Genomic DNA, 23,812 nt, shown 5'->3' with positions numbered 1-23,812 from the left:
GACTAGTCTGGTGGGCACAGAAAAGTGACGCTGCAAATGTGTTGCTGGTCAAAGCACAGCAGGTTAGGCAGCATTAAATTAGAAGTGAGGCGCTATACTTCTAGGGGCAGCAAATATCACAAGGCAACACAATAAATCGCAAGATGCTCACGTTGAGGATGCAATTTTAGAGAGTACAAATCTATAGGTTCCTGATAAATAAAATAAAATCAGATTGTAAAAGAAAGGTGCATTTTGTATATCGTGGCCATAGTTAGGGAGGTGATGTGATGCTTGGTCTGTATCGAACACTAATTTGACTGCAGCAGCCAAAGTTTGATGCAGCAAGCCAGTTTAAACCAAAAGGAAAACCAAGCTTATCCTCTCTTTTAGGAGATGCTAAAAAAGTTGCAACTTATCGAAGTAAGGAATGTGAAGGAGAATTTTTTTGGACCAGCAAGAACCAGCCCAACAGATTTTGTGAACAAAGACTACGGAACAATTTTCGTCCCAATCCTGTGTAAAAGGAAATTTTAAAAAGTTGTTGAGTTTTACTTTGTAGAGTTTATCTAATTTAGTTAATTGTTTACTTGTAGCCAGAAGCTAAATACCTGTAATATGTTGAGATTCTAATCAAATGTAAAATCTGGTCCTTGCTTTTTAATAAACCAGATCTAAAAATCAGGTACTTTGAGAATTTTGCATATTTTGCTGATGCTTTCACAAGGAAAGAAAGATGAGTAAACTACTAGGGAGCAGAGCGTAAGAATAACACTTTTTGGAAGTATTTGAAAATAAGAGGGGGACTGCAAAGTACAGAGAACATTTTTATGACAGAGTACTCAGCTACCTAGGAGCCAGGAGACTTAAGCACCAAAATAAAAGGTACTCCTTACAAATGAATGCAAAATTTCTAGCTTCAGGCTGTGCCCGTTTAGGATCTACTATAAAAAGGGGAAAATATAGAGAGTATATTACTGTAATAAAACAGTCAATCATTTACTAACAAGATTGGAAAAATATGCAGTTGAATTTCCAAAAGGCCTTTGACAAGGTGCCACACAAGAAACTGACTGCATAAGATAAGGATGCATGGTGTTAGGGGTAAAGTATGAGCGCAGATAGAGGATTGGTTGACTGACAGGAAGCAAAGAGTGGAGATAAAGGAGTGCTATTCTGGCTGGCAATCAGTGACGAGAGGTGTGCCACAATTATTTGCAATGTATATACAGAGAAATCTCGATTACCGAATACTAACTATCCGAAAATCGGATCATCCAAAGGGGATCGAGATCGCGATAGAAACTTTACATCAAAGCCGTGTTTCCATCAGTGATAGTGTCTTCTGTTTACAGTGATTAAACAGGCAGAATCTCCAAATGACTGATCTCCTGCCGTCTCTTTTCCTACACTTTTCCTGGAGTTCTACACAGGGGTGAACTTCTGCTCCTAGTTCTTATATTAAGAGTCTGTGGAAGGGCTGCTTAGGGTTAGGATTGTGCTAAGTTTGTTCACAAAATAGCAACAAATTTTTGTTAGTTAACTGATCAGCTCTCCTGCTAAGAGCAAATTGTTGGAGCTTCAGGCCGACAAATCTCTAGATCCTGATACAGTTCATCCTAGGATCTTAAAAGGAGGTGACTACCAAGATAGTTGACATTTGGCACTAGTGATTCAAGGAATGTTTTATTAGACTGGAGGACAAACTACTCTTATTCCAAAAAGGGATAGAGAAAGCAGAAGATTACAGGCCAGTTAGCTTAATGTAATCATAAGTATGTTACAAGCTGCAATATTATTAAAGACACTACCTTAAAGAGTCCCTGGTATAGTAAGGAATTGTGATTTCCATTTCACAAAAGCAATTTCTGGAGTTCTTGAAGAAAAACAAGGTGATTAAAGAACCACCAGTGGGTGGACGATAGTAGGATTTCTAGAAGGCATTTGATTAGGTTTTAGAATCATAATATTTAGTGGGGTTAAAAAAAAAGGGGCCATTTGGCCCATCAAGTTGGCAATGACATTCCCCAACCCAACTCCAAAGAGCATCCCACTCAGATCCAACTCCCACCTTTTTTCTGTGACTCTGCATTTACCATGGGTAATTCAAATACCCTGTATATCCCTGGAGATTAGGGCAATTTAGCATGGCCAATCCACCTAACAGCACATCTTTGGATAATCAAAACATTATGAAAAATCAATGCTTATGGCACTGTAATAAGGAAGTAGCATGGATAAAAATGTGGCTACTTAAGAAACATTAGGCACTTAAAATGGGTCATTTTCTGATTGGCAAGATGCAATGGGTACTGTACCACAGGGATTAGTGGTGGGACCTTAACTGTTTACAATTTATAGAAATGACTCTGATATAAGGGACTCAATATATAGTTGCTAAAATTTGTGATCACAAGATAGGAAATTAAATTGTGATGGGAATACAAGGACAGTACAAAGTGATGTAGAGAAGTTTAGCAAGTGGGTTAGGATCTTGTAAATGGATTACAGATGTATAAAGTCTCCATTTCAACATGGAAAAAATTCTAGTTGGTGAGAGATTGCAGAGGTTTGAGTTGCAAAAGGCTAGAATATAGATAGAGCAACTAACTAGGAAAGCTAACATATTAACATGTTCAGTTCTCATTGCAATACAAGTCAGAATGTATGCTTCAGTTATACAGGGCATTGATAAGATCACAGCTGAAATTGTGTTGCTGGAAAAGCGCAGCAGGTCAGGCAGCATCCAAGGAACAGGAGATTCGACATTTCGGGCATAAGCCCTTCTTCAGGAATGAGGAAAGTGTGTCCAGCAGGCTAAGATAAAAGGTAGGGAGGAGGGACTACTTGCAGAAGCTCTCTTCCTCCCTCTGCAAGGATTTCAGTGAGTCCCTTTCTCACTGCCCCACCCCCCCCCAGGTCATCTCCTCTGCAAACTTTCTCCTCATTGATAAGACCACATCTTGTGTCATATATAGCACTGTCAGATTTTTTAAAAAATGAATGTGAGTGCATTGCAAGTAGTTCAGAGAAAGCTTATTGGATTGATGCTTGGAATGGGCAGGCTATTTTAATGAGGAAGAGCTGGAAAAGCTCGACTTAACTATTGGAATTTAGAAGAGTAATGGTATCTTCGTTGAAAGAAAGATTCACAATACACTGCAGTCCCCACATTGTGACCAGGTCCCAATCTTGAATCTGCTTGCAAGTCAATTTGAACACAAGTTGGAACACAATGCAGGTCAATATAAATAGCCATTTAAAGTAAGAGGAAACATTTTTACATCAGATCTTAAAAATTGTTACTATACCTCTGTATGGGAGTGCGCTCATAAATGATGCTTCATAAGTTGGTGGCCCCCTGTAATAAGCTTACCAAGTCAAAAGAAAATTGAGGCTTTATCAGAGTGGATGCTGACAAGACATTTCCCCTAGCTGGGCAGGTTTCTAGAACTCAGGGGCAGAATTTCAGACCAACAGGTCATCCATTTAAAGAATGAAGAGAAGGAAAAATTTCATTCAAGGGAATTCTCTATTCCAGAGAATTGCAGAAGTAAATCATTGAATAACTACATTGAATAGAATCAGAGTTCTGAACTACACATGGGAGTCAAGTTGTAGGAGATAAGCAGATGTAAAAAAAAAATGGAGGGGAGGTCAAAAGATCAACCTTTGTGTATGAAAGGCACATCAAGTTTAAAGAGCCCATAATATCACACTCGTGTTTACATTTGATATGCTTTTATGATGCTAGGGGTAGGAAGTATAAATGGAGGCAAATATAAATTCATCAGAACAAAGTTGAGAAACTAGTAGACATCTTGAATAATGAATAGCAGTGGTCTTGATAGAGACAACTTTGTAATTATATATTAAAAAAATCAGTACATGCTCGGAGAAAGAAACCTCTCCATTAAAGACAGTTCTTTGCCACTATTAGTGGTTAAGACAGGCATCATTGCAACAGTTAAGAAATCTAGAGACTCAAAAAAAAATCTTTAGTGTAATGATCTTTACTGAAAAAATGTTTTTTTAGATCACTATCTATTTCAGGTTTTCCCCATACTATCCATTCCATCCTAACTCACCACCATACCTCTAGCCAGTGTAACTGCATTAAGCTCTATTTACCTTCTGCTTTAATTACCCAAGGAAACTACTAAATTGAAACAAAGCAAGATCTGGGAAATAATTCAACCATAAAAAAGTATTTGAAACAGACTGCTGGAAACTGCTCGTGACTTATTCTCAAATTCCAAAATTGATCCATCCCCCAGCTTTGTCATCGTTTAGCTTAAAAATTGCCAAAAAGAAGTCTTTCCAACACCTCTCACTCCCTATTTGTGGGAACAATTGATTAGGTGGTGTTTAAGAGATGACATCCTGTGGCTGTTAGAGGGAAGGGCGTGTGGAAAATATTCCTGTTTACAGCAATGCTCAAAATAAAGCATCAGACAAGAGGAATTGATCTGCTTGTGGTAGCTGCAATTCATTGCAGCTAGGCCTGGAACTGTAATGCAAAACAGAACTTAAATTTTTAATAGGTTTATTTCAGAAAAAGGCACTTCACCATAAAGTCATGCTAGTAACTGGAGGAGATTGAAGTTTGCAAAAGCTAGGAGCAAAGTCACTAATGTTTTCTTCACCAGCGTGAAGATTGAATGTTTAGATTAGATTCTCTACAGGGTGTAAACAGACTCTTCGGCCCAGCAAGTCCACACCACCTCTCCGAAGAGAAATCCACCCAGACCCATTCCACTATCCTATATATTTGTCCCTGACTAACGCACCTAATTAGTATGGCCAATTCACCTACACCTTTGGATTGTGGGAGGAAACCGGAGCACCCGGAAGAAATCCACGCAGACACAGGGAGAATGTGCAAACTCCACACAGACAGGCAGGAATCAAACCCAGGACCCTGGTGCTGAGAGACAGCAGTGCTAACCACTGAGCCACTATGCCGCCCATCCATATACCCAAGCTAAAGCTTGAACACCTCTACTAAATCATTACTTTAGTGCAGTAAAAGATAGATCAGAGATTTATTCAAACCATTTGTTTCTATAGAATATTCCTCGCAGGCATTAAAGGTCAATGGACAAAGTTGGGCACAGTGACCCCCCTGCTCTGCCCAATATTCTTCCCACAACCACTATTGTTGGAAAACAGACATTTAATTTCATTTTAGGAACATCGCAAAAAGTACATTCGTTTCAAAGTACTTCATGTACATTCGAAGAGGTGATATGGTACAAGTTCTTCCTAACATTGTAGGTCAACACATTTGTTTTGCAGCAGCTTGGTCAACTTGAGACTTAATTCCACAAAATTATGAGGGGCACGGATAGGATAAATAGGCAAAGTCTTTTCCCTGGGGTCAGGGAGTCCAGACCTAGAGGCATAAGTTTAGGGGGAGAGGGGAAGATATAAAAAAAGAGACCTAGGAGGCATTTTCTTTTCAAACAGAGGGTGGTACGTGTATGGAATGAGCTGCCAGAGGATGTGGTGGAGGCTGGTACAATTGCAACATTTAAAAAGGCATTTGGATGGGTATATGAATAGGAAGGGTTTGGAGGGATATGGGCCGGTGCTGGCAGGTGGGACTAGATTGGGTTGGGATATCTGGTCGGCATGGACGGGTTGGACCGAAGGGTCTGTTTCAATGCTGTACATCTGAGTAAGTCAGAAAAATAATTATTTTAAGTACTTCTATAATCTCCATTCACATATTGGACTCTTGCAATTTAATTTTATATCCAGGATAACATGAGTTTTTCTTTTAAAATGCTATCCACCCCAGGAGCACGGGTAGCATATCAATTGTTTAGAAGATTTTTGTATGATATACCAAAAGATCCACACAAAAATCAATGGTTTCATACAGTATGTGCCAGTGGAAATATCAGGAGATCAAGATTAATGTGCCATTCTTCAAAAGCTTAGAAGAGTATAAATGAAGAATAGCATAAATGAATTTATACTAGTATATAAATACATTAACAAAAAGATAACTAGCGGCAGAACAGGGCCCCCTCTAAGACCAGCAAGTCAGCATTTGTGTGGAACCGCAAGAGACGGGGCAAAATATTAAAGCAGTAATTTTCCGATAGTGTTTACTGTGGAATATGGGGAAAACAGATGATGACGACGACATCTTGAAAAATGTCCTTATTTTTGAAGGGTGGTGCTGGATGTCTTACAATGCATAAAACATCAGAGGACCTGATCAGGTGTATCCTAGAATTCTGAAAAGATAGGGAAGTGATTGTTGGGCCTCTTGCTGAGATATTTGTACCATTGATAGCTACAGGTGAGGTACCAGAAGTGCCACCATTTAAGAAAGGTGGCAAGAAAAAGCCAGTGAACTTTACAGCAGTGAGCCTAACATCGGTGGTGGGCAACTTGTTGGAGAGAATCCAGAGGAACAGGACATACATGTATTTGGACAGGCAAGGACCGATTAGGGATAGCCAATATGGCTTTAAGCAAAGGAAATCATGTCTCATGACCTTGATTGATGACCTTCATTCTTCTTCTACATGGAAAAGAGATCTGTGTTACATCCATTGTGATGTTGGGACCACAGCTTCTCCAGTCTTCAAGGTCTTACTCCCAGGCTCCAAGCCCTCCATCAACCAGCATATTTTGAGTCCACACTTGTCCTTTATTGGCAGCATATTAGTTATATGCAACATTTTCTAACATCTGTGCAATGAAGTGAAACGATGGGTTTAAATGGAGTAATAAACAGGTACTAGGAATTACAAACTGTGGGATGTGAAAGAATTATGGAGACTGGAATTCAAAACAGTAGATTAAAAGCCTCTTGATGAATGATTGTAGTCATAAATTTTCCAATTCAGTTTTCATTTATCATAATTTCTATCAGCAAGTGTCCTTGGATTTTGATCAACTATTTTGTTAAAATTTGTGCAATATCCATCAGGCAAAAAACATAGAACTTTCAGACTAACACAATATATGCGAGTTGAAAAGACTCGATGCGGTTACCTCTTGCACCTGACCTCTCCCTAAATATATTTGGCAGTTCCACACGTACCATAATAGTTTGAAATTTGTTTAGACAGCTAGACTAACAATGTAACATCGCTCTTGGCTATGCCAAACCATTAGTGCATGCAACAGCCTGAATGGCAACTATGTAAATCAGCCTCCCACAGTGCACACTACTTCGGATTTTCAAAAACAGATGATGATTAGTTTTTACATCCTCAACAAAAGAGAAAATTACCTTTAAACCACATAACCTAACTTTGGTAGAGTAATAGCTTTTCATTTCATCACTTTGGTATTTCATTACCTCCGCCTTTCACAAATTGGCACTCGAACAACAGTAATACAGAACTTAAAACGCTCAAATCGAGCTAACAAGTATTCATTCCAGTAACAAAACAAGAGGACAGGGGGAGGGGTAAAAGCATACACAACAGAAGGAGGAAAAATACCCAATGACTAGGCGATTTTATACTCCGTTTTCAGTGCAAAATGTGAAGATTGTAATTTGTCTGGCCTCATTTCTAGCCAACACCTAAAACTGTTCTGTATTATTGGCCAATTTCTTTTTTGCCACTGTCCCCAATTTACGAGCTTTTGTTTTTTTATCTCCCCTTGATAGCATGGGGGAAGCACAACTGGACAAACTTCTACTTTGGTAATTACTATAATCAGATTGTTATTCATATGCCCGTGAAATGTTGTTTGTGCTCCAACCCGATTAGTTTGCAATGAGTGTTTACCAGGTTATGTATAAACACTGCAGGGATGTGCTCAGTTGTTAGGGCTGCAGTCCAAAATGTTGGTATGGCAACAATGAAGGAATCGTAACGATGGGGCACCTACAGATGGGTATACCCATTGCAGTAGTGTTATCACCAGAAATTGGAATGGTTACTTACACTAGCGTCAGAAGTAACTTAGTACAATATTTAAGAGGTCGTGCTCCAAATGTAATCCAGCGACACTTAAAGAACAGGGATATGTTTCCAAGTCAGGATGATGAGCAGTTTGGATGGGAATTTGCAAGTGGTGGGGTTCCCAAGTATCTGCTGCCCTTGTCTGTCTCGGTGAAGAGGTTGCGGGTTTGGAAGATGCTAAGGATCTTTGGTGAATTGCTGCAGTGCATCTTGTAGATAATACATACTGTCACTATTGGAGTGTCCGTGATGGAGGGAGTAGATTGTTCGAAGTCTCGGGTCTCAAACCCTGCACCAAGCCTAAAGAGCAGCTGCTGTCCTCAACCTCCTTTTCAGAAACCAGAACCATACGCATACAACACCAAATCCCAGAAGTGATCACCAACACTGGTTTTGCAAATTCCTGCAAGGTAGACTCAAAGGAGGCATACCAATGGGAGCATCCTCTCCCAAGTCAGTCTCCGCACTGTCAATGCACTGGTCATAAAACTATCTGCAATAGGCAGGCCACAGGACATAGAATTCCTACATAAGTACTCTACTCCAAGCCCTACAATAGGAAGGCAAAGGAAACACTACAGGGGTACCATTAAAGCATCCTTGAACAAATGCAACATCCCCACCAACACATGGGAATCACTTGCTTCAGACATTTCAGACCTGATGGCTAACCCGAATCCTCATGCTGACAGTACCTCCATGATCGACCTCAGTGAATCTTTAGACTGCCTCCAAATGTCAGTACACATCTTCCCTTAGATAAAAAAAGGGAACAAGAAACTGTTCACAATATTCTAGATGTGGTCTAACTAGTGCCTTGCACAGTTTTAGCAAGATAGCGAATGGAATATAGATTTTTAAAAAAAGGCTAAGAAAAAAAAAGCCAACAGTCCATTTCTCTTACCTATTGAACTTTTGATGCTTTTTGTGATTTATGTAAAGCAGTCCCAAATCTCTGTACTGCAGTTTAAATTATATTCAGAACCAAGAAGTTGGTTCACAAAGCAAAGTTGATGTTTTTAGAAGAGCACCTCGATCCAAGAGATTCATGGAACAACAGAAGTTAAAATGGAGACAATGCTGCTGCAAGGCGTGCTCGTTTCCAGAATTACTGGCACTCGAACCAAACAAGGTCACAGAAGATGGGAAACCCAAACAAAAATCCCGTCAGGCAGCATCTTGGAGCTACAGCACCATTAGAATTTGTTAACAAATCTCATTTCACCATTTGGACATTCATGTTTTAACCACATACCTTTCGAGATTACATTCACACTTAAATATTCCAGAGGACAATGTTCAACATTTATGGAAGAAATAAAAGGCATTATTTTCATACAGATATCTTGATTTACAACTAGACAAAAAAAGTACGACCAAAGAATCAGAGTGCTCAAAAGCCCTACTAATGCAGGCTTGCATCACAAATTAGTTCAAAACTACAATAAAGCTGTAGTGCACATTGCACAATCAAGTGAAACTACAATAGATCTACAAATAAAAATGAAAGCCATAAAGACTTGCCACAAAAGAAAATGGCAGCATTACAGGTTTATTGGAATCGGAGGATTGTGTCTCTTGAAACTCCTTGCCACAGAACAGGGGTGGGGGAGGGTGGCAGGCAGAGTCCTTGTGTGTAGTTAAGACAGATACATAAAATCAGTCAGTCAAGGAATCAATGGTTACAGGGAAGATGCAGGAAAGTGGACATCAGGAATTTCAGATCAACTATTTTAGATCCTACTGAATAGAGAAGCAGGCCCAAGGGGCTGAATGGCTTACTATCATTCCTTTTTCTTACAGGCTTATGAAATGGTCACCTAAATTGTCAAAATTTTACTTTATCTAGTTCAGACAAACAAACCACAACTCTAAAACCAAGAACTGGCTTACTTCTGGGATAAAAGAAATGTTAATATCTTCTGGATCCTTGGTTCATTCTTGCCCTGAGCTGTAAACCACTGCAGCAGGATTTGAAGCAGTAAAACTCCAAATGCAGAAGGGAAAAAAAAAATCAGAAAACCAAAATCAATTTTGTAGTTTTTGATTGAAACAGAAGAGAAATAGGAAGTCATAAAAAAAAAGCCCTCGTCTCCATAAATGCAAGAAAATTTAAACTATAATCTAAGAGAATACTTATGATTAAAACCAATCATAAGTTATTTGCAGCATTATGAAATACAAAAAAAAACTTGTCAGTAAAATGCACCTAGAATTCAACAAATCAGATTGAGGCAAATGCAACATGATCCAGTCACTGAATATGGACAATCAAATTCTGGTTGATAAGTTATTCTGAGCAGCACAGTGGTTAGCACTGTTGTCTCAGTGCCAGGGGTCAATTCCAGCCTCGGACGACTGCCTGTGTAGAGTTTGCACATTCTCCCCATGTCTGCATGGGTTTCCTCTGGGTAATCTGGTGTTTCCCCCCCACAATCCAAAAGATGTGCAGATTAGGTGAATTGGCCATGCTAAACTGCCCATAGTGTTCAGAGATGTGTAGGTTGGGTGCATTAGTCAGGGGAAAATGTTAAAGTATTAGGGTAGGGGAAAGGGTCTGGGTAGGATATTCTGGGTGTGGATTTGTTAGACCAAATATTCTGATTTCTCAATAAAAGGTGATGACCCAGACAAGGAAGCGTGAAATTAGGCAAAAATAAATCTGGGTGAAACTCAGCAGGTCTGGCAGCAACTGTGGGGAGAAAGTTTAACACTTAAAGTCTAGTGACTTAAGTTAGGCAAAAGTGGTTGAAGCTTGTAGTTCCCTAATCAAACATTGTAAGCAATGGTCAGAAAGCTGCAAATAGATAGGCATAGATTGAGAAGAAGGACAATGAGGAATACATGGATGTGCAGACCCACACGTATTCCATCTTGAAAAAATGGCAAGAATTTCTATCTATCTTGCAACAATACACTGAACATCTTTGATGACCACCTGGTCCACGAGGGGTTTGTTTGTTGGTCCAGGAAACTGCTGCGAATAATCCTCTAGAAGATTCAGTAATACCTAAATATTACCAAGTTTCAAGCCAGGGTACAATACTCCTGCATGGTGGGCAGGCATATCTGAAACTGTCATACACACTGATAAGAGTCTAGATTAGATTAGAGTGGTGCTGGAAAAGCACAGGTCAGGCAGCATCCCAGGAGCTGGGGGGGGGGGGGGGGGGGGGGGGGGGGGGGGAAGGAGGGGAAGAAGTTTCAGGCAAAAGCCCTTCATCAGGAATCCTGCCTGACCTGCTGTGCTTTTCCAGCACCACTCTAGACTCTGGTTTCCAGCATCTGCAGTCATTGTTTTCACCTATACACACTGATAATCAGACTGGAGCAGTTCTTGCCTTTTCTCAGACTTGTTTGAATGCAAGAGATACAGGTCTTACTTAGCTGTAGATTACGACTCACCTTAAAAACGCTTACACAGGCCCAACTCCAAATTCTTTACAGCATCCCTAAAGATGCTCTTAACATACAAGTACGACAAACATTGTTGTCTGATAACAGACTGATTTTGTAGATTGCTTGTAGACTTATTTGAGTTGTAGAGGTTATTCATATCAAACTCCAAAACATACCGGGAGGGTGTAAAGTATGCTCAAACGAAGGCTTTTTTTTAAATAATGAGAAAAGAGAGGATGAAGGCTTTGACTGGCTTTAAAGGAGCGAGGGACGGGGACGGGTGCGCGTAACCGATAAACTGAATTGGGAAGACAGACTGAGATGACAGACAGACAGACACACAGCAATTAAACAGACCGTATGGTCCAACTCATCCATGCCGACCAAATATTCTAACCTAAACTAGTTCTATTTGCCAGTACTTGGCCCATATCCCTCTGAACATTTCCTATTCACATACCCGTCTTTGTAATTGTACCAGCCTCCACCAATAACTCAAGCAGTTCATTCCACATATGCACCACCCTCTGCGTGAAAAAACATTTCCCTTAGATTTAAATAAGGGAACTTTCTCCTGTCACTGTAAACCTATGTACTCTAGTTCTGGACTCCCAACCCAGGGGAAAGTCCTTTTCTATTTATCCTATTCATGCTCATGATTTTCAGCAAACAGTTAGAATTTCAATTCAATTAAGGGAAACAAGTTATGGGTTCATCAAATAATGCTCAAAAACAGTTAAAGTTTTGTACAGTATTTATGGTTAATTCACTATTAAACAGAATCCTTCCAGTTTATTTTTTAAAGTAATTATGCACAATAAAACAATGCCATATCATATAAACCAACTCAAAACGTGTAAACCTGCATATTACTTTGCCATACCTCCATTTTTAATAGCAGCAATTCCTCGACAGAAATCATCAAATGCAATGACCCCCAGACCAGCAGGATCGAGGTACTTGGTTAATTCCTTTGCCTGAAGGGACAAAATGAAAAAAGTCCAATTTTTTAATCAAGCGGACAACCATGAAAAGACAGACAGCCTGTTCTGACAACAAAAATCTTGATAGTTGGCAATTGCATGTGTACATAAAGTGCATTTAAAAAAAGTCACCTCTGCAGTACACAATGTGATTATACACAAGATACAACTTGAATTCACTGAACAAACAGAAATATATAGTAAGGGGAGGCCATTTAATCATGGTTATGTTTAGTTTCATATCCCTGAATTATCCATGCACCTAGAAATTTATTGCACATGCATCTTCCATGTAAGATCACCACTAACAATTGAAAATCCCGCGAGTACAACTCCTGACAGGGTCATTAAATTAAAAATTTCATCCAAATGGCTAGAGATTTGCTTTCTTCAGCTACAAGTGTAAGGGCACTGGTCAGGATTCCCTGGATAGTAAAGTGATCTCTTCACACTATGATTCATAAGACACAATTCACAGCTCAACATTTTGTAGCCAAAATAATTCATACAGTAAACTCACTACATAATTGACATAATATGGATTTGTATTTAATCAATTTATCCAAGAATATTTGTTGACTGCACGGTGGTTCTGTGATTAGCACCGCTGCCTCACATTGTCAGGGACCCTAGATTCCAATCTTACTTCAGGCAATCGTTTGTGTGCAGTTTGCACATCTTCCCAGTGTCTGTGCGGGTTTCTAGTTGCTCTGGTTTCCTCCCATATCCTGACATGTGGAGGTCAGGTGGATTGGCTATGGGAAATGCAGAGTTACGGTGATAGGGTCTGGGTGGGATGCTCTTTGGAGAGATGGTATGAACTTGTTGGACCAAATGGCTGCTTTCACACTACAGGGATTCTAGGATCTATCAGGAGGACAAGTAAAATCTGTGCCCTAGTAGGGCATAGGCATACACCAGAAGAATACAAAAATCAGAAAATTTCAGAGGCAGGAGAAGGGAAGTCAGATATTCCCAAACTTGACCTATTGGAGTAGAAACCAAAGCTTTTACCCTCAGGAGAGAACTTATACAGCATCTTGCAACTGAGAGACAAACCTTTATTAAAGACATTACATCAATGCTTTGTTTCATTATCAAATGGAAAGGTTGCAACTGAATATACATTTTCTATAACACAGTTGCAATACCTCTCCTGAATGTGCTAGATGAAAAAAATGCAAAAACAACTTCCACTTTGCAGCTAAGTCTTGAACTCCAAAAGAGCCTACAATTCAACAGTAATGACATCTACACTAAAACAGGGCACAATCAACCATATACCCAAAATAAACAAACAGTAAGCATTCTTCACAGAGCATGCTTGACTCAATAGCCTAAATTAATGCAGCATTCCATTACATCCCACTGGCCAGAATGAGTATAGTCTTGGAATGCTGCACATAATTCTGGTCACCCTGCTATAGGAAAGATGTTGGGAAACTTGAAAGGGTTCAGAAAAGATTTACAAGGAGGTGCCAGGGTTGAGGATTTGAACTTTAGGGAGAGGCTGAACAGGCTGGGGCTGTTTTTCTTGGAGCATTGAGGAGTGACCTTAGAGGTATATAAAATTATCAGGGGCATGGACAGGGTGAATAGCCAAGGTCTTTTCCTCATGGTAGGGGAGTCCAAAACTAGAGGGCATAGGTTAAAAGGTGAGAGGGGAAAGATAAAAGGGTCCTAAGAGGCAATGTTTTCACACACAGGGTGGAGCATGTATGGAATGAGCTGCCAGAGGAAGCAGTGGAGGCTGGTACAATCAAAATATTTAAAAGGCTTCTGAATAGGTATATGAGTAAGAAGGGTTTAGAAGGAGTTTCATGTAGAAAGGTGTGAGGTGTTTCACACTGGAACAAGTAACAGGAATACACAGTACTGGGCGATTGTTAAGATTCTTGGCAATGCAGATGAGCAAAGATCTATGTCCACTATCCAAAATAATACACCATTTGGAACCTCAAACCATCTTCCATCCTTGCCCATGTTGCTACATTAATGCTGATAGATGATCTGCTAGTTCTTATCCAAGCAAGATAAATGAGCAACATACTAAACATTTGTGCAGAGCGAAGAGGGGTGTGTGTTGTTATCTGGGCCATGTTGCCACACAACCTAGCCATTGACCTTGCTTGATTCATAAGCAATGATTGATAAAGATTGAAAGGCAAAGCAAGTACAAAACTTAACCAGAATGAAAAAAAAACACCAATGTAAATGCAGGTTCATGAAACTAGCATGGCTGTGTAAGGGAAAATATTGTTTAATTAACTGAATTCCCATCTCTGGAAGACTGAATTTAAAATCATTTGTTTATGATGACATCCAGTTCCGTAACTCAAGAACTCCCACTTCCAGCAGCTGAAAATGACATCAGCTGTTACCAGAAGACAAAACACGCTTCATTTTATAATCAGAATACCTAGTGTGGAAACAGGCCCACTGGCCCAACAAGTTCACACGCAACCCTCTGAAGAGTAATCCACCTAGACCCATTCCCCTATCTTATTACTCTACACCTACCTCTGACTAATGCACCTAACCTATACATCCCTCAACACTATGGGCAATTCACCTAACCTGGAAAAATGGAGGACTGCAGATATTGGAGTGGTGGATCGAGAGCATGATGCCCTTCATCAGGGATGAAGAGCTTATGCCCAAAATGTCGATTCTACTGCTCCTCGGATGCTGCTTGACCTGCTGTGCTTTCCAGCACCACACTCTTGAACCCAATTCACCTAACTTGAACATCTTTGGATTGTTGGAGGAAACCTGTGCACCTGGAGGATATCCACGCAGACATTAGGAGATTGCGCAAACTCCACACAGTCACCAGAGGCTGGAATTGAACCTGGGTCCTGGTGCTGTGAGGCAGCAATGCTAACCACAGAGCCAGTGCACCACCTTCAACTTTTAGAAGACTTGAGCCATCCACATTAATAGATGGATAGGATCTTCTTTCAAATCTATTTTCCCTCTACTGCTGCTGCGCTTCAAAACATTCTACGGTATAGAATCTGGACGACAGTGTGACAAGCATTAGTCTTGATTGATGGATTGAGCCTGCTGGAGGATGTGTTCCACTCCCTCCACAAATACACACCATCACTGCCATGCCTTCAAAACCCTAAATTTGTACCTTTATATCATCTCTGCTAGAATTTCAGTATCCTGGTGATCTAGAATAGACCAGCCTGTGTCTTCACATAAGATTTTATCTGCAATCTGGTCCTCATCAAGCTGCACTAGTCAGAGTCAGATGTACAGCATAGGAACAGACCCTTCGGTCCAACTCATCCATGCCGACCAGATATCCCAACCCAATCTCATTCCACCTATCAGCACCTGGCCCATAGCCCTCCAAATTTATAAACACATTCAAATGCCTTTTAAATGTTGCAATTGTACCAGCCTCCACCACTTCCTCTGGCAGCTCATTCCATAGCATCTGCAGACCTCATTTTTTACTCGTACATTCCATACACATACCACCCTGTGAAAAAAGTTGCCCCAAGGTCTTTTATATCTTTCCCCTCTCACCCTAAACCTATGCCCTCAAGTTCTGGACTCCCCACCCCAGGGAAAAGACTTTGTTTATTTAACCTATCCATATCCCTCAATTGTGTAAACTTCTATAAAAAGTCACCCCTCAGCCTCTGATGCTCCAGGGAAAAACAGCCCCAACCTATTCAACCTCTCCCTGTAGCTCAAATCCTCAAACCCTGACAATATCCTTGGAAATCTTTTTGGAACCCTTTCAAGTTTCACAACATTGCTCCGATAGGAAGGAGACCAAAATTACGTGATATTCCAACAGTGGAATAGTGACCAGTATACTCTAAGGGTTCACTCGATCTATCCTGTCTACACCTGACATATACTTGCTTCTTTTTGTTATCAAACCCTCAATTTCGCTCGTCATCCAGCATTCCCTACACCTACCAACCCTTCCTTTCACCCTAATAGGAATATATAGTTTTTGGACTCTCATCATCTCATTTCTGACAGCTCCCCATTTTCCATTACTTGCGAACATCTGCCCCAATCAGCTTTTGAAAGCTCTTACCTCATACAATCAAAATTGGCCTTCCCCCAGTTTAGAACTCCAACTTTTAGATCTGGTCTATCCTTTGCTATCACTATTTTAAAACTAATAGAATTCTAGTGACTGGCCCCAAAGTGCTCCCCCACTGACACTTCAGTCACGTGCACTGCCTCATTCCCCAAGAGTAGGTAAAGTCTTGCACTTTCTCTAGTAGGTACATCCACAAATCCAGAGAACTGATTTTGAAAGTAGTTTTCTTTTTCAAATCCCTGATATTTTCTACCTCCACAATATCATCCAGCCTGTTTTCCAGGTAGTCCTCCCAGCTCTCTAACTCCTGGCCCATTTTGCACTTCCTGCTGCACACCTATTAAAGCTTTGTTTGTGAAACATTATACTGCTGGAAGGGTTATTCCTCCATACTGGGGCAGTGTGGCAGAAAGTGAAGGAAAGGCAGGAGTGCAACTGCTCATCTTCAGGTAGACTGGCAGGGCAGGCAGCTCATTATCTTCTCCCCCAGTCATCATCTAGGATTTGGTCTCAGCCATCACTGGGGAGCAGTCAGGGTATCAACAAGAGGCAGAGCAGCTGGTTCCGGGTCAGTGACTCCTACCTTGGGGCTCGTCTATCCCTAACCCTCACACTCCAAGTTCTCAACAGAAAAAGGGTGGAGCTGATCAGGAGATGGAATTAGAATCACAGATTCCCTACAGTGCTGGAAGAGGTCATTCGACCCATCATGTCTGCACTGACCCTCTGAACAGCATGCTACCCAGAACCTGCACCACCTATCCTCATAATTCTATATTTACCTTGGCCAATCTACCAAACCTGCACATCATTGGACTGCAGAAAGAAACCAGAATACCCGGTGGAAACCCATGTAGACAGAAAGAATGTGCAAATTGCACTGTGACAAAATATCACTGAAGGCTGGAATTGAGCCTGGGTCCCTGGCACAGTGCTCACCATGGAACCACTGTGCTACACTGAGGTGATTAAGTACAAATTTATGGGAAAACTCACCCAAACTAAATGTCAAGCATTTCAATAGCATAGATACAGTGGACATGTTGAAGTATTTAAGCAAATGTAAAGCTGGATATCATGTGTACCTAGGAAGCAACGGTCCCAATCACTATGAATATGGTTGCAAAAAAAAAGGGAAGCATGAGTAAGAGGGAGTCAAAGGCTGATCTTAGAAGGTCTATTGAAGTAATGGTGTGGGATGCACATGTAAGAAAAGAAAATGTTGACATTTCTCCCCGATGACAGGTCAAAACGATGAAAAACAGAGCTAAAGTGTAGCTCTCAATTTTGATTATAAGTTTTGAATGCTTTAGGAGTAGTGGAAAATAAAGTGCGGTGATGGGAAGCAATATGTTTTAAGTGAAGACTGGATAGATTGAGAATGGGTTACCTTTCAAATAAAAGCAAAAACAAAGAGAAGCACTCAATTTCACTGATCATGAAAAAGAGGACTAGTTACTGAATTAATGGGAATGGAATGGAAGGTGCAGAAGGTAGGTCCTGTAAGCAAGGTGATCTTGTGTAGTAAGTTATGGTAGTATAGCTCAAGGAAAAAAAGGTGATAGAAAGTTGGAGCCAGTTAGCATAACCCTAATCTAACTTCAACAAGCTCTATGTAAAGATGGAGAAAGGGTAAAGTGGCAAGTGACAACAGTTTTATAAAAAGAATAATTTGGAGTACAGAAAGGAGTCTACAGTTATCTTCCTTCCAGGATGATTGCAAACTACTTATAGCAGAGAAGAGGGTGCCTACTAAAACCAAACTAGCTAAGCAAGACTAAATTAATTAGTCAAGCAAAAAAGTTGTGATCAAGAAGCAATTTTGCTCCTTGGACTTCCAATGAAAACATGGACCATGGTAGGAGAATGAAGCAACTGGATAGAGTTAAAGACTTCCAGAGATAAGGCTGAAAATTGGGCAAACTGACAACTGCAGAAGTGTCATGGAAGATTAAAAAAAAGGGCCAAAACAGTGTAAAACCATTTAAGTGGAGCTGTAAATAGAACAGGACAGTTTTTCTGATTCACTCACTCTTGGGCGATTGGGAGAGGGGGTCAGGAAAATAAGTGGTTACAGTTTTACTACTGAAGCAGTGGAAAGGGGAAGTGTCAGTCATAACAATTGCAGGTGACATTTCTTTGGATGCAAAAAGATAGTAGAAAAAAAACACCGGGGAGAATTGTGAATTTAGGTTAGAGTGATGTAAAGGAATCTAAGGTGAAGACCAAAAATCAGGTAAGAAATGAAGCTGCTAATTGCATAGACTGAACACGATCTCAGGCGAGCCGAGGGCAAATGGAGTCTTCTTGGTGACAAAGTGAGGGAGCAAGGAGCAACCGCTTGCAGTATTTGAAAGCTCTTCAAAAACATTTCTAGAAACCTAAGTGGATGATCCATCTTGGCCTGTACCAGTGGTCCTCAGCATTACAGATACCAGCCTTCAGCCAATTTGATTTGCTCCACGTGATATCAAGAAATGGTTGGAGATACTGGATACTGCAAAAGGCTACAGGTTCTGATAACATTCTGGTAATAGTACTGAAGACTTGTATGTCAGAACCTGCCACTCCTAGCCAAGCAGTTCTAGTACAGTTATCATGCTGGCATCTACCCAATGTGAAAAATTACCCAGTTGTGCCCTGTACAGAGAAAACAGGACTAACCCAACCTAAGCATATTATTGCCCTTATCAGTCTACTGTCAATCAGTAAAAACGAGGTCATCAACAGTACCTGCTCAGCAATAACTTGCTCTGACACCCAGTTTGGGTTCTGCCAAGGCCACTCAATTCCTGGGAGAAAAAAAGTGAGCACTGCAGATGCTGGAGGTCAGAGTAGAGTGTGAAGTGCTGAATAAGCACAGCAGGTCAGGCAGCATTCAAGGAGGATTGACAGTGGCAGTTCAAACATGGACACAAAAAAAAAGCTTAATTCCAGAGTGATGGGACTGTGACAGCCCTTGACATCAAGGCTACTTTCAACCAACTGTGGCATCAAGGAGCCCTAACAATAGATATCAGGGGTCAAACTTTCCAGTGCTTACAGTCAAACCTGACAAAGATAATAGTGGTTTTTTGGGGGTCAGTTATCAGAGCTTCAAGACATCTCTGCAGTATTTCCTCAGGCCCAACCATCTTCAATTGGTTCAACAATCTACCCTCCATCATAAGATCAGAAGTGGTGATGCTTGCTGAAGGTGCTGAACATTATGTAATCATTCATGACTCCACGGATACTGAAGCAGTCCAAGTTCAAATGCAAAGAGATCTGAACAATATCCAGGCTTGGGCTGACAAATGGCAAGTAACATTTATGTCACACAAGTGTCAGGTTATGACTATTACCAGTAAGAGACACAAACAGACAAACCACTACCTCTTGGTATTCAATGGCATTACCATCACTGAAGCCCACCCACCCCCCCTATCAAGCATCCCAAGGGTTATCATTGACCAGAACTCAAATGGATTCACCACAAACAGTGGCAACAAAAGCAGTTCAGAGCTAGGAATACGAACGTGAGTAACACCACCTGATCCACCAAAGCCTGTCCGTCCACCATCTACAATACACAAATCAGGAGTGTGATGGAATACTTCCCATATCCTTTGATGAATATAGCCCCAACTACACTTAAGCAGCTTGACACCAACCAAGTCAAAGCAGCCAGCTTGATTACCACATCCATAAGTATCTACTCACTCTACCACCGATGCTCGGTAGCAGCAGGACGTACAAGATGCACTGCAGAAATTTACCAACAAGATTCTTAGATAGCACCTCCCAAACCCATCACCACTTCCATCTGGAAGGAGGAGGGCAGCAGATATATGGGAACACCACCAACTTTAAGTTACTCTCCAAGTAACTCACCATACTCACTTGGAAATATATCATTGTTCCTTCGCTGTCACTGGGTCAAAAATCTTGGAATTCCCTCCCTAAATAGCAAGTAGTTCTACCTACAGCACATGGGACTGAAGCAATTCAAGAATGCAGCTCCCCACCACCTTAAAAGATCAACTAGGAATGGGCCATAAGTGCTGGCCCTGCCAGAAATACCAAGTCCTATGAATGAAAAAAACAACCAAGGGGGTTTTTGAGAATGGGAAGGAGACACAGCACAAACACGATTGCACATATACAAGACAGCAGGGATCAGGTTTGAAAGTTATAGGTCAGTTTCAAGACAGTTAAATCCATCAAGTTCACCCAAAATAACGGCTATGCAAATCACATTCTCCAAGTATCCCTTTATCACCAATTCTGAAGTACCAAAAGAGGAATTGTTAAATGTGACAGACATGCAAATAAAAAACACAGAAGCCACACAATAAACAGGTAAGCAAAATTAGAGATAAGAAATAAAGGAACAAATTGAAAAACACTCAATGTTTGCTCCTGCCTGATTTTCGCTTTTACTAACCAATCCTCAATCCATGCTAAAACATCAGCCCTAGCCCCATGTATTCTGTTGCATAATAATTTTATATGGCACCTTATTGATTAAATATCAAAATAAACAAAAGCAGATTAATCCCAAAGAGGAGATTGAATTACAGCATAAATTTTACTATTAGCAGAGAAAGGATCTATGAAATAGTGATAAAGGAGAATAGGCCTCCAACCCAAAACAAAGACAAAAAACATACTCCCAACTTCTCAATGACGAACCAGAATGGCTATTTCCAACAGGGATGATGTACTCTTTGACCACCCTTCCTTTACAACAATTGGACAAAATGTTCTTTCTAGGCTTAGATCAAGATATTGGCCAACTAATCTTTGGATTGCTAATTGCTTATGGTCCAATCCGAATAATACTGTTCAACATTCCACACTAAAATAAAGCACTCAAATACCCAAAGTTTATTGACAGAAGATATGACAATAATTTTAATACAACCTTTGGACATCATTACACTAAGTTTACAAAATAAACTGGGTTTCTTGGATATGTGTGCAATAGGACATGGTCCTGCAGAATTCACACCAAAGAAAAACCAGGTTATGCAATTTATGCACACAAGACAACATTCAGATTTTTGACTAATAACTGAGAAGTAATTTGTGTCACAATGGTCAGGCAAAAAGACCCATTCTAAACAGAAGATAATTGAACCATCTCCCCTTGAAATTCAATGACAAAATTATATTTTAGCCTCTCTAATATGAAACAGGCTTGTTATTTTGACACCAAATGGATTAGTTCCGAGATGCCCTCAAATGAAGAGGCTCCTACAATGGCTAGACTCTAATGTAGCTCAGCAATATAGAGAAATTTGCTGGGTTAGCAAATTGTTTATTTGAATCAAAATACTGATGGTTAAACAGAGGCCTTCATGTTTTCAAAATAGATTTGTTCTTAAAAAATCGATTAAAAGAAATAGGCAAGATCAGTAATCATATATCTTAATGATTTTCATATCAAAGGAGGAATTACATCAAAACAAAGTTTAAATATATTTAAAACATCCAAAGATGTGCAGGTCAGGTGAACTGGCCAAGCTAAATTGCCCACAGCGTGAGGTGCATTAGTTGGTGGGGAATGGGTCTGGGTGGGTTACTCCTTGAAGGGCCAGTGTGAGCTTGTTGGGCCTAAGGGCCTGTTTCCACACTAAGAAATCTAATCTAAGCATCTTGCTAAACTAAAAAAAATGCAGAACGTTAGGGGATGCTGTACCCTTCCCAGAACTTGATACTTCTGTATAATAGAGGTTGCAATAATGGTCTTCAGTATATGGAGTGTGTACCCACATTTTAAATTATTCCAAATACCATGCAGCATGCTCCCAATTCTGCTGGCGTCTTTGGCAGACTAAATGGACACTTGTCACTTAACTGTGAAATGATCCTTCTAGGATTAAAAAGAGGGACGAAAAAAAGTTTTTTAAAAAAGGTGTAGGCCATTCAGTCCAGAGAGTTCATTCCACCATTCAAATAAGGTAATGGACAAACTGATTGTTTGGCTTTCACTCCATTTTGCTTTGTCTGCACAACCATAACGTGCAGCTCCATGATTATAGTCAAGTCCAAGTGAAAAAGACCCAAGCTCAAGTGATTAAAAAAAAGTCAAGTAGTCCGATACCTATGCCAAGTACAGTAAGCAGCTGTTTGAACAAACAGCAATTGAAGTGCTTGCGGACAAACAGGAATTCAGGTATTCAGATTCAGCTCTGGTTGGCAACAAGTTGATGGGTTTATGGATTAGTGACCAGTTGCCAATAACAAAGGCGGTTGTCAAGTAACGAGAAAGAGAGAAGGGATTTGATCTCTACCAGCTCAGAAGCAGTCTCAGTTCCTAGCTGTCAACTCACTGAAGAAAATGAGTTAAGTTTTCCTTCAGCGTTTCCTGTAAACTAAACACAAGTTGATAAATCAGAGGCAATTTAGAAGTGAAACAGCCACCCTGTGCCTCTCTTGCAAATGAAAAGCAGCATTTGGAAAAGAATAGCCAAGAAGCAACTCAATTTTTTCCCTTCTTCCCTTTCTCCAACCCTCCAGCAATCTTTATGTCAGCATGCACATAATAGAAAGGTCATAGGGAATGGAGTTGTAATTAGTTATGTCATGTCAGTTGAACTGTTTATTTGTGGAGTTTAATTATTTGTAATGAATAATTCTTGTTCAATGTAAAATCTGGTATTTACATGCGAATCAACCTGGCTCTGAAATTAAGTACATGGAAGTCTGTACTTTAAAATCTAAGTTTTGTAACCAATCATGAATAGCAAGGCTCAATTTCCACACACTGCCCCAGTAAGTTATCACATTGTTCAGGTGTGATAAAATTTTAATTTCTCTTGACTAAGTTTCCACTTAACTAACTCCTTCCAATTTCTAGTCCATGGTCTCTAAGGACAGTTGTGAGATTCCTTTCCAAGCCTGCTGGTATGAACTTCAATTCTGAAGACCTAAATTTGCTCCATTCTAATAATGTTAATACATCTATACAAGTTCTCCCAGCTTGGAAGCACCACAGATGAGAAAACATGAAGGTGGCTGGCTCTCCAGAACAATTATTCTCCTTCTAGGAAAAAGAACTTCTCTTCTAAACAGAAGTCAATTCTTCTGTTCTGAAGTCAAAACAAAGCTAGTGGTTTTAACAAGTTTTCTCTACTTGCTATAAACACACCAATATTTAACACTACAGAGGTCTTCCCAGGCCTTTGATTGTCATTGTAGTCACAAGCTGCCTTCACAATGACAACATTCAGGTCACTGAATGACCTTTTACAGAACAGTTATAGAAATGCTCAAAATCCCTTAGCCTAGTTTTTGATTTAAGTACTGATCAGCTTTGGTAATTGAAATTTATAAGAGGTAGGCAATCTGAATATAAGTCAAAAAGCAGAATGGGACTAAAACTGCTGACTACAGAACAAAAAATTAGAACAACGTTCACGGAGAACATTTGATATCCACATAAAGTAACTCAT

At 40.2% G+C, this 23,812-nt stretch overlaps 1 protein-coding gene across 2 annotated transcripts in view; it reads right to left on the bottom strand.

Annotated features, from left to right (window-relative positions):
* The window catches only part of rab11fip3 (RAB11 family interacting protein 3 (class II)), a 103,545-nt gene that overhangs the window by 54,928 nt on the left and 24,805 nt on the right, over positions 1–23,812 (bottom strand). For both annotated transcript variants that reach the window (XM_060840677.1, XM_060840676.1), the window contains exon 2: positions 12,199–12,292. In XM_060840677.1, the coding sequence (XP_060696660.1) occupies positions 12,199–12,292 (94 nt within the window). The remainder of the gene's footprint in view (positions 1–12,198; positions 12,293–23,812) is intronic.

This window comes from Hemiscyllium ocellatum, chromosome 20 (genome assembly GCF_020745735.1).
Source record: "Hemiscyllium ocellatum isolate sHemOce1 chromosome 20, sHemOce1.pat.X.cur, whole genome shotgun sequence".
NCBI classification, from domain to species: domain Eukaryota; kingdom Metazoa; phylum Chordata; class Chondrichthyes; order Orectolobiformes; family Hemiscylliidae; genus Hemiscyllium; species Hemiscyllium ocellatum.
The sequence above is the reverse complement of the archived record's forward strand: the minus strand, read 5'-3'. Positions and strand labels throughout refer to the sequence as shown.